Raw genomic sequence first — 18,872 nt, 5'->3', positions numbered from 1 at the left:
GGCCAGGCATCGACCACGACATTGAAGGGATTGTGCTGCATGCCTCCTCAGTGGGAAAATCCCCCCCCCCCCCCCCCCCCCTCCTGCAGCCTCTCGCATGGTCTCCTCGCCCCTAGACATCTGTTGCGAGATCCATGGGCACACAGTCCCTCACCATCAGCGCTTCCTGGTGGTGGAGTATGAACTCAGTGGCCAGAAGTGCTTCCTGTCGGAACTGTCACAGCACAGGCCATCATGGACATCCTAGACAGCCTGTTCACAAGGTGGGGCCTACCCCTCACCCTCACCAAGGACAATGGGCTCCAACTAACTGATCTCTCATGCTTGGTCGTGAGATGGAACTGCCACTGGACAGACTCAGAACACAGAGCGTAGCAGCACCGGCGACTAGGCACATCCAAGCAAAGCAGGCAGGTACCAAAGAACAATGAAACAGGGTTTCAACAAGGCAAACAGAGACACCACCTGATGGACCTCCACTACTACCACCTGAGTCCCAGCCTCTGTGGGCTCCCGAAGGGCCAGAGCCACAAGAGGTGTCGGCTGAAGAACGGCCTATGAGGGGCACGAACTTGCCCCGCTCATCTGGAGAGCTACTTAACCTCCATTCCCTCTTAGGCTCCATTCGGTGTCTTCGCCAACCTCCAGGTTAATGGACTGAAGTGTCTAGTTTGGAGAGTCGTTGTTTATCTCTTCCGTTTAAGGGTTAGTGTTTCTTTCTTACAGGTATCACTCTAGGTTCTATGGACATTTTTCGGGGGTATTATGTCTGGTACAATGTGCTGTACATCAGAGTGTGGGTTGTTATGGTTTAAGACCGTGTGCTGCTTTACGTATAAATGGGTTGTCAGAATGAGTGGCACATGTCATAAAACGTACAATGTGAAACCGCGCAGATGTGCGTTCTTTTACAGCTAACCTAGATATAACAGTGGGACTTGCTTTCATCTTTAGACGTCTGACGAACTTTGGTTTGAAAGGGTAATGCGTTAAGAGTGTTGTGACATTTGGAATTGTGTGTGAACATTGTGTGTGAACATTTGTCTCCTTTCCTGTGTCCAGGTGGTTCGTTAAGCACTGAGACTGAGGAGTCCTTCCCTGGGCTACTGAACAACCAGGTTATACACAGATAAAAGGATGAAAGAGGAGAACAGAATCATCACCACCACAGAGAGACTGCCAAAAAGCCCCCAAACCCCTCTCTCTCTCCCCCTGTCTCTCCCTCCCAGTCAGCAGTCCAGGATAACTATTTTATTGTGTTGCCAATACATGCCTACAGCTGTTATGAACCCTACTAGTGGGGTGTGTCAGTGTATGGACAGCACTCATTGGTTATGCCTAAAGAAGCAACCCACTGCCCACCTCTTTCAGACACCCCCTCTCCTTCTTTAGGCAGACCATTTGATGTATCCTCCCAAAACCAGGTAGCCTCTCCCAGTCCCAGCTCTCTGGTTGAGGTCAATACGGGACTGAGAGTTTCTCTGTCACGCTTGGGTTAGAGACATGCAATGTACATCCCCACTGCTCCCCACTAGAGGTGATGATGAGACTCATATGGCACCCTATTCCCTATATAGTGCACTATGTTTGGGCCCTGGACAAAATTAGTGCATTATAAAAGGGAATTCTGCCGCACTTTCTTTTTTTAATATGATAAAAACGTTAATTCAAAAGGTCATTTTCCCGGAGTTTGGATATCTCTGACAAATAATTATCTCTCTTGGACTATGAACAAAGGCATTTTTGGGAACACTACAGACTTTATTGATCATTAGCTAATAATAGTTTGTAATGGCTTTATGCAGTAGGTGCCTCATGTAGGCTACTCTCTGAGTAGCTTAATGAAGATGCTTATTGAGGATACAGTACAGTACAATACCATAATAGGATGCAATAACTAACTGCCCGTAAGTGCATTGCTGTTGGGAAATGTTTAACAAACAGTCTTATTCCAAGAGATGTCATGTGCCTTTTTTCTCACTTAGAATTGTGCAGCAAGTTGATTTAATAATTTATTCGATTTCCTCTTCCTTGGGAGATTTAGACAACATCATTTTGAAGTGCAGGGTTGTTACCCTCACCAATCTTTTCAGCTGTGGTACAGGGTACTCCCTCAGATGTCATCAGTATGCTCAACATGCTCTATTTGAAGTTATTCTGTGGCGTTCTCTCACTCTGACATCTGTAATAAACCCAGTACCAGTCCCAAGTGCCTGAAAAGTTCCTTTTCCATTGTATAAACTGTGACCAAATAGCAGACATTAGTCTGCTCCACACCACAACAGAGTGGTGGTGGTACGGTAGTTAAAATGGAGGGATACAACTAATCCCCCTCAGTGCCTTATAGTGAGAAAAAAATTTTTTTTTTTGTTTCCTTTTCGACATTCATGAACAATCTCATATTTTCCAGCAAACATCATAAGTAACTTATTGTTGTAAAAGTCAGGGATTTTAAATCGATTTTTTTCTTTTTTTTTCTTTTACAATAATGTGTGTGCGAGTGTCTCATTATTTTATTGTACTTTTTATAAATGGTGCTACCCAACTGTCATCCTCTGTTTTATGAGGGTACAGTACAGTGACAGCAGAATCGCTAAAGTATGTTATGTATGCTAACTGTATACTTGATTGGAGTGTTTAAATCCATAATTTGCTTTGTTAACTATATTAAAGGTAAGATTTAATGAGCAAACAAATCTAAGTTGTCAGTTGTATTTTCAGATCTATACATTTAAATTAGGCCTAATGCCACCTTCATTACACATGTCAGGGGGCGGCAGGCTAGAGAGCCGAGCCAGCAACTGGAGGGTTGCCAGTTTGAATCCTGGGACCAACGGGAAAAATCCCCCAGTTTTTTGGTGCATATTTGTTATGCATTTTGTTGTAGAGAATTCCAGCTAATACTAGCTAGCAACTTACTGTGTCTGGGGGGGGGGGGGGGGGGGGAATGCAATTTTGTGCTGTTTCTATCAGGTACATTGTTCAAAATATTATATTGTATATTGTAATTGTTATTTTATTTTTTGTTAACTACATTGCCCAGTGGACAAGCACCAAACCAGCGTGCGTCACGTGCAGAGTTGGATGGTGAACAGTGCATTGCATGACGTGCAATTTTGTGCTGTTTATCAGAATAAAGCTCCATGACTGGTGCTACAAGTTGCAGCTCGTGTCGATGATTGATTGTACACAACGCAAGAAGAGTACTGTTACAGTGGTGCCGTGACCGTTCTTCTGGATCGGATCATCTGTCGCTGTATTTCCATCCCAGAACTTCGCCGTGATTGCCGTTGAAGAATCCAATAAGACGTTGCTGGTGCAGTTTATGGCGATATCGCATTTTGCCACAGGAGGGCGCTACTGCAGCGTTTTAATTATCGAAATTGATGATTTCTCTGGCTGAGACTCCACAGATAAACGATATAACTTTTGTGTTATTTGTTTATTTGCAATTCTAACGTATATCTGATATAAGTAGGGTGAGTTTTACCAGTGTACTAGATATAGGTTAGATTTTGACATGAGGTTAAAAAATATATATACTTTGCTATTTAAATTTGTTATTAGTGTGTTGATTTCCCATTGTTAAAATGGAAGGTGTTGGGAGAGGTAGGGGTTTCCTAACATTTAATCTGTCACCATCTGTTGGTAGGGGTTCAGCCAAAATTCCAGTTTATTCTACACCTATGCCTAAACTGGAGGGTTTTAATGATAGTTTCATAGCAGACATAGTACAGCAGATTGGTCATTCCATTGGGGAGAACATTTCCTCCTGTTTGGGGTCAAATGCAATTCTTGGACATGTTGGGGACAATGTTATGGGGAATGCATGCAGCTCTAGGGGTATGGATGTGTCAGGCCTGAACCTGGTATTGAAGTCATATCAGGGAACCGGTGTACTTTCGGGGGGATGGCTCTGAAAAGTGCACAGTGCATGAGTGGGAGGATATAGTCATGGTTTACATGCGTAAGAGGGGCGTATCTGTGATGGACCAAGCAGTTGAGGTTATGGGAAGGGCCCGCGATGTTGTTAAAGTGGGCATACGCAGAAATCCCTCCGTTGATTTATCTAAAGGCTCGAGTCCCATCTCTGACATACATTCTGACCAAAGCAAAGCTTGATGCTTGTGAACAGAGATGGGTCGCCAAGCTGGCACCGTACGAGTTTGACATCAAGGACATCCCTGGAAAAATAAATGTTGTTGCAGATGCTTTGAGCAGAGAGCCCTTCGTACGACCCATTGCACTCCATCGCCTGACAAGGGTCCCATACGAGACCTTACTAGCTGAAGCTAACGCTGTGCGCACAGACAGTGCAAGATGTGTTTCGCTGGTCCAGCCACCCTTTTGACAAAGCCTCTGACTCTGAAGAAGTGGTCATTAGCTGTCAGACTACTGTTGACCCCCCCATCTGGTGCTTTATCAAGACATGAAGTTGCAGCTGTTCTTCATTCACACAGATGCTGGGTGGGTGAAGTGGGCTCACATGCACTGCTGTTGCCACAGCTTCCACAGGCTGTTATACCATCAGAGCAGACCGATGTTGATGTTCTGCCACACAACCTACTACTATGAGTAAGCAGCGTGATGACAACGTGATCAGCAGAGTCATCTTCTTTGTGGAGAGGGGGAGAAGACCATCCCGGAGAGAGCGTGCCCATGTGAGTGTTGAGGTTGTGTGTCTTCTCAGAAGTTGGGACAAGTTGACCATGAAGATGTGTGTACTGTATCGTGTTTCGAAGAATGTGGTTACAAAGTGGAAAACGTATCTGTATGTGGTTCCAGCCTCCGTAAAAGCAATGGTGTTGAAGGGTGTCCATGATGAAGCTGGCCACCAGGGCCAACAGAGAACAGTCTACCTGACAAGACAGAGGTTATTCTGGCATGGCCTGGAGAGGAAGGTAAAAGCTTATGTGAAGTGCTGCAGGAGATGCGTGGTGAGCAAGACCCCTGATCCGGAAGCAAGAGCTCCTCTTGAGAGCATAATAACAACTGAGCCTCTTGAACTAGTGTGCATAGACTTCTGGTCTGCAGAAGATTCTTCAAACAAGTCCTTGGATGTGCTCGTTGTTACTGACCACTTTTCCAAATTGGCTCATACCTTCTTGTGTCCGAGCCAGTCAGTAGCTCATCAGTTGTGGAACAACTATTTCTGTGTCTACGGGATGCCTCGCCTATACACTCAGACCAAGAAGCCAACTTTGAGGGCGCTTTAATAGCCGAACTGTTGAGTGTTGCAGGTGTTCAGAAGTCTCACACAGTACCATCCGAAGGGGAACGGGTCCTGCGAAAGGATGAATATGACGTTGGGAAATGGGCCCTGCCGACGAGAGCAAGGCACAGATGGCCTCAGGCGCTGAAGTCACTCACGTTTGCGTGCAATTGTACAATCCACGAGACCACAGGCCCTTTCCTGCTAATGTTTGGGAGGACGCCAAGACTGCCTGTTGACATAGTCTTTGGCTCTGTCATAGAGAACCCAGAAGTTGTCGACTATGACCAGTTTGTTCAGTCTTTGAGGAGAGATCTGAAAGCCATGAATGCAGCACAGGCATCTGCAGCGAAGCAGTTGAAGAGGCATGCTGACCTTTGACAGAAGAGTCAGAGGAGCACCAGTGGAGATTGGGGATCGAGTATTGCTGGCTAACAAGGGGGAGCGAGGAAAGCGGAAGCTCGTTGACCGTTGGGAGGATACTGTCTACCTTGTCACTGGATTGAATGCTGTCAAGTCACACTTTAAAGATTCAGAACAGCACTGGACAGGAGAAGCCGGTACATTGCAACCTGATAATGCCAGTCAACTTTCTTCCTCTTCCCCATGCTGCCGTTGATGATGGAACAGACATGTCTGGATTAACAGAGTCTGTGGACATGAATGACAGCCTTGTGGTCTCAGCTGCCATGGACACTGCAGTGGATGATGATGCTGAGTACAGAACAAATGTGTGGGTGTCGGAGTTGCCTTCTGAAGGAACAGGTGACACAAGCCTGGAGGGTGATGTGCGATCCTTGGATGCTCAGGATATTCCACCTTTGGATTCTGTGGATGATATACTGCAGCTGGAAGGTCTGCCTCGATCAGAGAGTCTTCAAGAATCTGACCGAGACCGTAACAGTGTAGTGAGTGAGCTAATTGACCAGTCTGCTTACGATATCCGTCCTGACCTACCAAACGCAGACCATTCCTTACCTGATCAGTTACGCACTGACTGTGTTGACAGACCCACTATTGCAACAGTACAGGTCAAGGGCAGGAAGACTATTTAAATCAGTGTCAAGACTGATTGAGATGATGAATCCGCAGAAAGTTCACTCTTGAAGGTTAAATATTTGAATAGAGGGTCAATGGTATTGACATCTTTTATTTGTTTTGCTTTTACATCATTGTGACCGTGATCAGAGGTTGCAGGATGGTAATGTGACGGATATGATAGAGTCTCTTATGGTCGTTTACTTGCATGTTTTAAAGTCACTGAGTGTACTTAACATGTAACAGGCATGTTTACCTATGAGGGCTAAGGGGATTGATCCACCACTTTTTCACTCTAATTCTCATGGAGAATAGTCTAATGACTGGAATATTTAGTGACTGTTTTAAAGCAAGGTCTGCATCCTCGATATACACAGCTTTACCTTTTAGTTTTCTCTATTAGGTATAAAAATATATCTATAGTTGATTTTTTCTCCCTCTGGATTATTCGGTACATATGTTGTGTCTTTGTTCCTGATATGTTTGCACAGTGCAGTTTGGTATTTTTATTTGTTTAGTTTGCAAGTGGAATTCAGTAGGGGGGAGTGTAACAAGGTGGTGATTCCCCTTGCCACTTTATTGTTAAGCCAATGGGTTTTTGGTTATAGTTTTGTCTTGCCTTCACCTACTCAACATGGCATCTTATTGGCTGGTTTGCGTAGCTTGCTTACCAGGGAGGATATTTCATTAGAATCGTCCCAGTGAACAAGCACCAAACCAGCGGTAATTTGTTGGTTGCAAAAGCACTGCACTGTCAAAAGTGATTTCTATACTCCCAAGTGATGATTTAAATGTACAATTTATATCAATTTGTTTGTAAATGTTATTCGAACATCACACATAAGATGCAGCGTTTTTTGGTGTATTTTGTACAGTGCATCACGTGCAGAGTTGGATGGTGAACTGTGCATTGCATGACGTGCAATTTTGTGCTGTTTCTATCAGAATAAAGCTCCATGACTGGTGCTACAAGTTGGAGTTCGTGTCGATGATTGTACACAACGCAAGAAGAGTACTGTTACATTTACACACACACTACAGTTTGTTCTTCATTGCTCTGCTGACGTTCCTATCACTCCTACAGTATGGCCAAGGGATGTCCTTTAACATCTACATTGCAGTAGTTCAACAGGAGTGACATTTTTTTTCTGTGTGGCATCAGCAACATTCTCACAACTAATTTAATTCTATCATGTATGTATCCATGCCTTTTGTTAGGGAATTATGCATTGTGCTATACCTAAAGAGGTGAGCAATACAGTTACTCTACATTTACATTCGCAAGTGCCATGCCCTATCAACTGAACCACAACGGACATAATAGTCCTTAAGGCAAATGTCAGAATGAGTTTGAAGTACTACAATAGTTTGACTTTCTGCACTAAAACAGCTTTGTAAGAGCATTGTATGCACTTAAATTGGAGCTGTTCACTTGGGTAACTGGTGTTCAGTGAAAACTAGAGATGGACTTCCTGTTGTCATTGGTTGGAGTAAATCCAGGCCTCATTGCTCTTTGTTTGGACTGTCTCCTGTGCTAATGTAAGCAGCCCTGTATTACTCAGCAGCAGGACTAATAAGGTTAATCGCCAGCAGCCGCATGGCTGCTGTTAAGAAGACTGTGAAGCAGCTTTTCTGGTTAAGACAAATGCTCCAGGTCTAAAGCAGAGCCTGTGTACCGAATGGCACCCTATTGCACATATAGTAGACTACCTTTGACAAGAGCAGTATGGGCCCTGGTCAAAGTTGCCTAGTGCACTATAAAGGGAATAGGGTGCCATTTGGGACACACATATAGATGTAGCAGCTAGCCTCAGCAATTCATAGCCTGCTACCCTGGAAGATGGGATTCATCCAGGACCATCAATTACACACCTAACACCCCCTCTGACACTTTTAGTTTTTAGTCCTCCAGACTGATTAGATGTTAGAGGCGCAGGCAGGCGACATATCCAAGTGGTTGTTTAATCCCTTACCATCTACCAAGACCACCCATTACCCTGATGTACTGTAGCTAGTCTCTCTATTAATCCACGTCTTCCCACCAGGGCGGATAATGGTAGCAAGAGCCATCTGAAGACCGGAAACCCCAAACCAGAATGTCTCCACCAAGTAAATACACACACTAGACATGCACGCAACAACCACACGTTTGTGACACACACACACACACACAAAAAAAGTCTGGCTTGTTTTGCAACCAGGGAGGAAGGACCACCTACCGTGCTGTGCCACCAGAAGGGGGAATGTCACAGGTAACTTGAGACGGAGTTCAGTGGGTAACGACAGACATTCGGTTGACTAGACACACTTGGGCCAGGGAAAATCTCCTTCTGCTCTATGAGGTAACAAAGAGCTGCATTCATGTGATAAAAGGTTAATTATGCGAGGCTTGGCTGAATAGATTCTGTGCGTGCTAAAACTGAAGGGGATGGTTCAGCAGTCTCTTTCTCAGGCTCAGCCTGAGAGAGGACAGGGAACCAGAACAGGTGATTGGGTCTAATTTCTCTTACGGTCAAGAGTAACCTCAGAGTTCATGGGAAAGTCCTATCTCTGTGCCAGCATCCTAAATGGCACCCTATTCCCTATGTAGTGCAGTACATTTGACCAGAGCATAGGCTTACATAGAAAATAGGGTGCCATTTGGGAAGCTGACTGTGTCCCTTTGTCCAATCTTACTCGAAATTGCTTCACCTCCTTAGTTATACCCAGAATGACTTTTCTGGGAATATTTAGTTTAACGGTGAGAAATACTACTACTTTCTGGGAGATTTAGTCAGGCTGGTCCTCCTCTATAAATCTTGTGGACAAGAGAATATATTACCTGGAACTGAAAGCAGCTTTCTGGGAAGTCCTGTTTTTCAAGCCCCTAAATTGCAACTTTTCCCTCTAAAAAAAACCACTCTGACCAGACATCAGTACACACACACACAGGCTGTGTGAAACCAGTGCTTGTGCATCCATGCTACTATTGGATTGATGAAGAGGGCCAATCTCAGTCGAATGTACTGTCCTAAAAGAAGACGTGAATATGTACATTTACAGATATCATTTCTATTACAGATTATCATACAGTTCGTGTACAAATTGAAGTTGCAACATTCATTTTTGGACGTATTAATTCATAATATGTACCCATTGATTCTTGAAGAGTATAACTAATAAATATCTCATGAACTTAGTTCAACTGTCGTACCCCATCAGAACCCAAAATATAAGCTTTTACTCCAAGTTTGTAAATGTAAACACTGCACATGTTTAAAACTATACTTTTGATGTTATGAATTGTCAATCCTTTAAGATTTTTTTTATTTATTCAACCTTTATTTAACTAGGAAAGTCAGTTAAGAACAAATCCTTATTTACAATGACGGCCTAGGAACAGTGGGTTAACTGCCTTGTTCAGGGGCAGAACGATAGATGTTCACCTTGTCAGCTCAGGGATTCAATTTAGCAACCTTTCGGTTACTGGCCCAACGCTCTAACCACTATAGCTCTGTCTATGAATTTGAGCTTTTTACTGAAACAGTGGTGGGGAACACACTTTGTTATTGTTTCAACTGTGGAATTGCCCCTTTAAGCTAAAACATCCAAATGATTTTCTGCATCATCCAGAAGTGTAGAAGAAGTATACGTTTTGATTTATTATGATACAATTCACAAGTTAAGAAACAGTTTGCATTTGAACCAACAAAAAAAAAACATATAAAAAGGTATACTAATTTATCAAATTAATGAGTTTAATATTAAAAAGGCCAAATTAAATACATTTTCATTTTGCTCAACATTGCCATTTTCAGAATACATTGAAATAATATTTACAATATATGAGAATAAGTCATCTGACTTTCATTATAACCTACCTCAAAATGTTCCATAAAATCTATAGTTGGACATTTCTGTAGTGTTACATTATCTGTAATATAGCACTAACAGATTTCAGTCAGACAGAAAAAACTCAGCATTTAACATTCAAAACACATTATGAAATGGATGTAATTCCATGGAGCAATGTCAAATTTAACCAATTACTTATAAACTAGATGACTGACAAGGAGCTGTTTTGAAGCCACCACACCTCCATCTTGACACCCCAACCATGGTAAAAAAAATATTTTGGAAGCTGTAGAAAAGTCCAAATTAGTTTTAGCCACATTTATTCCATTACAGACTCCGTAAAGCATACTTTAAAATTACATTATGTAAGCTAAACATAAAAAATAATTATGAAACATACAAATATATACAGTACCAGAGAAAAGTTTGGACACACCTACACATTCAAGGGTTTTTCTTTATTTTGACTATTTTCTACATTGTAGAATAATAGTGAAAACATCAAAACTATGAAATAACACATATGGCAGTAACCAAAAAAGTGTTAAACAAATCAAAATATATTTTAGATTTCAAAGTAGCCACACACAAAGTAGTCAATTTGGAAAATGTCAATCTTTGACAATGTCTTTAAGTGCAGTCGTAAAAACCACCAAGCGCTATTATGGAACTGGCTCCCATGAGGACCTCCACAGGAAGGGAAGACCCTGAGTTAACTCTGCTGCAGAGGATAAGTTCATTAGAGTTACCAGCCTCAGAAATTGCAGCCCAAATAAATGCTTCACTGAGTTCAAGTAACAGACATGTCAACATTAACTGTTCAGAGGAGACTCTGTGAATCAGGCCTTCATGGTCAAATTGCTGCAAAGAAACCACTACTAAAGGAAACCAATAATAAGAAGACTTGCTTGGCCCAAGAAACATGAGCAATGGATATTAGACCGGTGGAAATTTGTCCTTTGGTCTGATGAGTCCAAATTTGAGATTTTTGGTTCCAACTGCCTTCTTTGTGAGACGCAGAGTAGGTGAACGGATGATCTCCGTATGTGTGGATCCCACCATGAAGAATGGGGGAGGAGGTGTGATGGTGCTTTTCTGGTGACACTGTCAGTGATTTATTTAGAATTCAAGGCACACTTAAAGCAGCGATACACCAACTCATCTGGTTTGCACTTAGTGGGACTATCATTTGTTTTTCAATAGGACAATGACCCAACACACCTCCAGGCTGTGTAAGGGCTATTTGACCAAGAAGGAAAGTGATGCATCAGATGACCTGACCTCCACAAATCACCTGACCACAACCCAATTGAGATGGTTTGGGATGAGTTGCAACCAACAAGTGCTCAGCATTTGTGGGAACTCCTTCAAGACTGTTGGAAAAGCATTCCAGGTGAAGCTGGTTGAGAGTATGCAAAGCTGCCATCAAGGTGGCTACTTTGAGAATCTCAAATATAAAATATATTTTGATTTACATAATTCCATATGTGTTATTTAATGGTTTTGATGTCTTCACTATTATTCTACAATGTAGAAAATAGTAAAAAAATAATGAAAAACCCTTGAGAGAGTAGGTGTGTCCAAACTTTTGACCGGTACTGTATATATAAAAACATTTGTCAAAGTATAATATAAAGTTCTAATGCTACCGTCCCCACTACAATAAAAAAATACTTAAATACATGTAATTTTGTCTTCGATACATTTAATTGAAAACAGCTTCTTCTGAGGAGTGCCACTATGGCCGACCTTTGGCTTCAAAGCCTTTCATTGGCCAATACACCAATACATCAGCAATCCAGGGTTTATATTAATCATTGTATTTAACCCACGTATTGTCAATGTTTATCTATATCATCACCAAAAGTTAACAATCTAATGTCCTTCATTCATACAATTGATCGCTACAAAAACAAAGAAATCAAGAAGTTGAGGTTGTTTAGGAATCGTCTTCGATTTTTAACATGCTTGCTGCCGAAAATAAAGCGAGCAAAAGTTAGGATAAGCTAAATAAGATGGCTGCTAAAATAGTATGCTAAGATACACTTGACCTGAACCGACTGAGCTGACAGAGGCAATCTTCACAGAAACTACAGGCACTGGAGACAAACAAGAGCACTTCTCGGCCTAACGCTTCACTTGAAGGCAATCAAATGTGCTTACATAGCTAGACATAGCCTACCCACACACATACAAACAAGTCAATCAACGCACGGCAAAATGAACAGTAGTCACCAAACAAACACTGTGCACGGCACATTTACGTTTTACAAAAGGACCATCTGAGCATTGACGCAACATGCAAGAAGAATGCAAGCATAATTTGGGCCATTTGGTTTTGTAAAGCAAGCGATCTCTGTACAGGCAAAAGTAAACAGACTTAAGATGCAGTAAGTAAATGATTATAAATACAGAGATAGGAAATACATTTTTAGAAGATTAGGGGTCTGGGGATGTATTACAGAAAACAACCTAACTGTCAAATCGTATCTTATTTCACTTTAGAGGGGCCTTTAGGATTTGAATGTGTAATACAGCCCCAGCATCATATACTGTACATGCGTTAGTTGAGTGGAGTATAGAACAGTGTGAGGGAGTCGAGTACAGGGGAGATTGTAGAGACGCAGTAGTCAGAAAGTAGATGTGGATCCTGGATGGGAGCCAGGAGGGCTGGTATGATGTTCTGCAGGCTAAAGTTTCAGGTGGTCCTCAGTCTGGAGGTGCGGTGGTGGTCCCACCTACCCAGGACCAGGGGCCTCATTTATCAACCGTGCGTACATTTCTCACTAAATTCTGCCGTACGGGGGGATGCTAGGATTTGCATGCACAACTAAATTATTGGGATTCATCAAACTACTGCACACAACATATACGAACGTTTTTGTTACCTTTTATGGTAATAAAAACACCCTCATTTGATGTATGATTTGGAGATGTTGGAACTGGGCCATGACAGATTCTAAAAGAAAGTGCAATGGCCAATTTTATCACTTTTATGTAGAGCTGAGGGCAGAATACTTACCTTTTTCAAACAAAAAATGCATGCCGCCTATAGAGATTGCCAAACACTGGTAGCACATTCTGAAAGTTTGATTTCCTATTCGAACAGCTCAAAAGTAAATGCTACAACACACTTCTATGGAAAATACTAATTCCTGTTCAATATTTTGAAGTAGATGATGTTTCTATCTGTTTCTATCTCCTGCCTTGGCATAGGCTCTGAATTGAAATAGGCTATGATGTGGCAATACTGTATCCTACACACTGTCAAATTTAAATAGGCTACCGGTCTATTTACTTTTGATCCTCTTTCCGCCAACGCCGCTAAGAGTGGAAAAGGAGAGACATGTCCTGCTATATGATTATAATTTAGGCTTTTATAATACAAGTAAAAGAGACGCATTAGGCTACATGCTACTATGTGATCTCCTTACCAACGGCAAATGCATCTGCTCTATCATTAGGCCTTTATGATTTTATTAGCCTACCATTATTATAATTCTTGTGCATCAAACACCTATATTTTTTCTCAAAATAACAATATTTGCTTGCGATACATGTTGATCTACCACTAGAAGTTGTGCGTACGGCTGGTCTGAGATTTCCGTGGAGATAAGCACACTTTCCCTTCAAGTTCAAAATGGACAAATACCCACATTCGAGGGAAAACTGGCATACGCAAGGTTTAGACTATTTTTTTGTGTGAACGCACCTTTGATAAATGAGGCCCCAGGTGATGCTGAGCAGAGCCAGAACCAGATAGAACCAGCCCCTCAAGAGCTCTTGTCCAGTCAGTCTGGGATCTGCCAAAAGTGAGAAGGTCAGTGAGAAAAAAACACCCTTAAACAGCAGGAATATTATTATTTTTTAAGACAAAACGGCAGCCAGTATGATGCAGATAAACTTTAGTGACGTTTTTAGTGAAGCCATAGTTTATTTTTGGGGATCTGCCAAAGAAATGTCACAGTTAGCTAGCTACTCATCTCTATGGCTCTAAACACCCACCATCATACATCACCGTGCTCAACAATGTGCACTAGTTACTACCTGACTGTATCATCAAGTTCTGTTATATCAAAGCTATTCAGTCATTTCAAAGTTGTTCTTCAGAGAAAACATGTATCTTTATTTTAAATATCATAAACCCTTTCACATATTCACAATTGACAGCATTTATTCTCTCCAAAGACTAATGAATTGAAGGTCAAGATAGTCCAGGTGCCCGCTCTCTTAAGCAGTGCCAATCAGTGTGCTGGCAGGTTGGCACCCGGAAGAACCAGTACAACACACAGTGCATTGGTCCTGCTCCTGAATAGTGAGCACTGTGGTGGAGGAGCATAGGGAGATAGACTTGGCACCGCCGTCTGTTAATGACTCATTTTGAAACCATTAACTGCTGAACGCCTGTTTTCCTACACTGCGGTCTAGTGCAATTACACCAGAGGACCATTCATCACACACTTCACCCCGAACAGTGAAATTCCACAACAGGTCCGCTGAGGTCCGCCATCGGGGCCTTCTGCTCTGCTATGTAAGGAAGAGCATGCAGCAGAGTAGCGGGACAATGCTATCGCAACACTTCACATTGGGCCTTTCCAGTGGGCCTGCTGCACGGACGGAAGGACAGATTGCCTAAAAGACCATGGCAACAGTCCAACGGACTTCTCTCAACAGCTACTTATAAAAGAGCAGTTTACATTCCTCACAAATACATGTATAGAGGTGCCCGTCAGGAATTTCTAATGAAAATAATAACCCATGTATGCACTTTGTTCCACCAGGCCAGAGCTGAACCAGCACTTGATGAACAACTAGGGCCATGTTCTTCAGCAGATCCATTAAAGAATTGTTGCTCTCTCTTCATGTAGAACATTATCAGAGACAGTTTGGGTTTGGCGTGACTGAAATGTCTGTTGAAAAACACCAGGTTGAGACATTGTCATTAAGAGTTCGCAAACAGTTTCGCAGCGTGACACTTGTTGTTGAAAATAGTTGATCTTAAATGGGGGAAATGATGTTCTTTGTCATATGCAATAACCTACACAAGGCGGACAGATGTGCTTGATTGAGGCGAATAGATTCATGACACATGTAGTCCTCTTGAAATACATTGGGAGAAAAACCCTGTGCTGTCTGCCAGTACATTTTAATTAACTCTCCGATGTTCGAAACCCATAACGGAGAGGCGTGATACTGTAGAGAGCATGGTAGATGGGAACTGCACAGCATGAGAGTAAATACAAATTGCTGTGGGACAATGACTTGGTCTCAATGATTTTCGTAACAGCATGGGGTGAAACCAAGAAGAATATAAATTTCAGTCTTGGAAAGCAAGAGCAGCCATATTTCAATTCAATAACATGCCACATCTATCCATCATTAGATTAAAGAAATTGCTCTCACGCACTCACTACTCAAATACTTATAGATTTCACCCTTTGAGCAGTTTTTTTGCTCCAGAGTAATTTGGAAAGTAATACAGAACGGCCATGAATACGAGGCATATGCAATCTGTTGTACACATCCTGTGTGACATGACCGTGTCTTGAAACTCACCATAGTACTGTAGATTTTATCTGCCCAGGCTCCTGTCTTCAAAGATGGTTACTTCAACCTTGATCATGTTTAGTTAAAGGCAATGCAGAATTCCTCTAAAATATGACATCTACAGAGGCATACTGCTGTGAGTAAAGCACTTGGGCAGCAATAGTCAAAACATCAAATCAGACACTCAAAAATGCAGACATTACTTGTTCAGGTGCATTGAGAAGACATGGGGGGAAACAGGGCAGGTGTGACATTCCTGTCAATCTCCACTCTGCTATCACAGCCGCTCCCAGGCCAAAATCAGCAGCTCTGCAGTGCTGGAGAAATAATCCAGGAGGTCGCCATAAAACCAAGGTCTGCTTTCCAAATGACACCCTATTCCCTAAATAGTGCACTACTTTTGACCAGAGCCCCATACGGTGCCATTTGGGATGCAGACAATGAAATCATTCAGGAGGTCCTCAGCTGTAAACGATTTCAGTCATATTTCACTGCCTGCTCCAGCCCTCAGTACAATTCATTTTGGATGTTGAGTCAGTCACTCAGGCTGCACCCCATACACTTGGAGAACGTAGACCATTTCTGCACCCTCTGATTTTGAGCAGATGAAATTGATTAAATATAACTTTTATCTGGTATTATTACAGGGTACCACTGTGAGCTGCCCAGACTCCTGGTTTCCATTTACAGGCAGGGGTTCGAGAGGGGAGCACACCACACAGAGCCCTGGGTAATGCGTCCCAAATGGCACCCTAATCCCTATGGGGTTCTGGTCAAAAGTAGCGCACTGTAATGGGAATAGGGTGCCATTTGGGATGCACATGTGGAAACACCAAATACCAACACGGTCACACACCAGCAGCAGGTCAATGTGAAACTTCATTGTTCTAACTAGTACTACACAGCACACATCAACATGGAGCTAGCCCAGCCCTGACTTAAATATACATCAGCCTGCATGACGAAACCTAAGAAACGCATAAAGGAAATATCACTGAAAAAAAGCACAACACTTATTTTCTGATCTTCTAATTCTAAATATAGTACCTTGTTTATCCCGTGAACGTAGCACATATTGAGGCTGCATTCCAAAGGCACACTATTCCCAATATATAGTGCACTACTTTACAAAGTAGTGCCCTTCAAAGGGTGCCATTTTGGATGAAAGTCTGAGTTACCTTTCTAGACACGTTACTTTAATGGCTATCACACTGCTTTCTGAAGAAGGATACAACTCGGAGGCCTCTCTCAATAGGGTCAGTGAGGAGCAGACCTCGTGGAGCATAGATCTTATCATTCTGCTCCTGGATGAACTTAGCAATCTTCTTCAAAACCTGAAAAGAGACAATAAGAATAAAAAACTTTTTCAGTTTTCCAACTTACCTTGTCATACATAGTTTTGGTTGAATATACATAGTTTGGTTCCTCTCTAGGTTTCTTCCTAGGTTTTGGACTTTCTAGGGAGTTTTTCCTAGCCACCGTGCTTCTACACCTGCATTGCTTGCTGTTTGGGGTTTTAGGCTGGGTTTCTGTACAGCACTTTGAGATATCAGCTGATGTACGAAGGGCTATATAAATACATTTGATTTGATTTAGCAGAAGGGCCTTTGGGGGACGTCGCGATGGAGGCAAGTCTGTTTTCGCCTCCTCGTGCGGTGACGTCAATAGACCAGTCGTGGATTACTAGGGTTCCAAGTAGCTCTAGATAGCTAGCAGGCCGCGGTTAGCAGAATGGGCCTTCCGCGGACGTCGCGCCTGAGGGGCCTGTTGGAATCCTCGGGCAGATTATGACGGTATTCCAGTCGTAGAGGATCGGTGGGGTTCCGTGCCCAGTACCGGCAGTAGAAGGGGTCCGGATATTGTAGCCCAGGAGTGGGCTTTGGTGGTAGCCCAGGAGCCCAAGCCGGGCTAGCTTCAGGCTAATTGGTGCTTGCTCCGGGATGGAAACGCTAGCCAGGAGTAGTCACCCGGGATTGCAGTTAGCTAGATCGAAGATCCAGATGAAAAGGTTCAGAGTTTGCGGTAGGAATCCGGGGATATGGAGAGAAAAATAGGTCCATTATGCTCTGGTTTGAGTCACATTGTACGAACTGTCGAGAGCTTTCCAAGCTAAAGGTTAGCTGATAACCGCTAGCAGTGGTTTGCTGACTGATAGCTGGTAGCTAGTTAGCTGGCTAGCTTCAGTTGAGGGATTCCAGATCCGAAGTAAATAGAAATACTTTAGGAAAAAACCAGATCCACTCCACATTGGGTGAAGCGGGTTGCAGGAGAGTATTTAGAAGTTGAGTTTTAGGAAAATATTTAAAACGATATGCGAAGAAAAATATATAAAAATATATATACAAGGGACACGACAGGACAAAGACGTCTAACTGCTACGCCATCTTGGAAACAATTTACAGCTCAGATTTTCTCCCCATCATAATCAAGGTGGTAAATAACAGTGGTTTCCTTGAACAGAAGAGAATTTGAGCTTTGCAAAAATGGCAGAAGTATTACTCTACTCGTAATATTTAACTAATTTGTTTTTGCCATAGGAAAAAAGCAACTGCAGCTCGTATTTGCGGACCACAACGGCAACATAGATGAATGAATAACAGCGCACATGGGAAACAGAGCTTCTAATGTGATTAAAGCAAAAATAGCCTACATGAAAGTAAGAGAGTAAACATGGTCTCTAGTTGAGGTATCCTGGCTTTGCATCAGTTCAAAAGATTGACAAGTGACGGAAGTGACCGCCAGGGATCTGTGTGGGAGAGCTGGGCAGATCAGCTCAATCAGACCGCACAAATGAAAGATGCAATCCTCTCATTGTCAGAATTGACATGACACATACTTCATGCATGCTTATGATTGGACAAAAAAATGAAAAGGAGCTTCATGTCAAATTAATGCCCATTATTCTGACGTGGAATTTTCGTTGACTAAAATGAAAAGTAATTTGCAATACTTTGTTTTTTTCCGGGGCATCTCGTCTCTTCATCATTATAGTTTTAATAAGGAAAAATAGGTGGTTGACGTATTTTTCGTCCTAAAAAAGTGTTGATGTAATTAACACTGGCACAAATCAGGAGGAAGGAGAGATTAATGGGATATAACACGTATTTCTTATTGGGGTGCACGGCAAGGCACTGGAGTGACGAACCACTCTTGCTGCCTCCGCCTGGCCGGCTCCCCTCTTTCCCCTGTGATTCTCTGCTGCTGACCCTATTACGTGGGCTGAATCACTGGCTTACTAGTG

At 42.5% G+C, this 18,872-nt stretch overlaps 2 protein-coding genes across 3 annotated transcripts in view; one reads left to right on the top strand and one right to left on the bottom strand.

Annotated features, from left to right (window-relative positions):
- LOC109882399 (lysyl oxidase homolog 2B) overlaps window positions 1–3,165 on the top strand; it is a 67,241-nt gene extending 64,076 nt beyond the window's left edge. For both annotated transcript variants that reach the window (XM_020474504.2, XM_020474499.2), the window contains exon 14: window positions 1,063–3,165. In XM_020474504.2, coding sequence (XP_020330093.1) covers window positions 1,063–1,133 — 71 coding nt within the window. In that variant the 3' untranslated portion in view covers window positions 1,134–3,165. The remainder of the gene's footprint in view (window positions 1–1,062) is intronic.
- A 6,700-nt stretch (window positions 3,166–9,865) lies between these two features.
- The window catches only part of LOC109882388 (golgin subfamily A member 7), a 35,172-nt gene continuing 26,165 nt past the window's right edge, over window positions 9,866–18,872 (bottom strand). Inside the window, exons 4-6 of the mRNA XM_020474490.2 lie at window positions 16,864–16,965; window positions 15,641–15,698; window positions 9,866–13,887 (exon numbers count right to left, since the gene is read on the bottom strand). Of these exons, the coding sequence (XP_020330079.1) occupies window positions 15,657–15,698; window positions 16,864–16,965 (144 nt within the window). The 3' untranslated portion in view covers window positions 9,866–13,887; window positions 15,641–15,656. The remainder of the gene's footprint in view (window positions 13,888–15,640; window positions 15,699–16,863; window positions 16,966–18,872) is intronic.

This window comes from Oncorhynchus kisutch, linkage group LG3, assembly GCF_002021735.2.
Source record: "Oncorhynchus kisutch isolate 150728-3 linkage group LG3, Okis_V2, whole genome shotgun sequence".
Classification (NCBI taxonomy): domain Eukaryota; kingdom Metazoa; phylum Chordata; class Actinopteri; order Salmoniformes; family Salmonidae; genus Oncorhynchus; species Oncorhynchus kisutch.
Note: the sequence above shows the minus strand (reverse complement) of the source record. Positions and strands in the feature narration are given on the sequence as shown.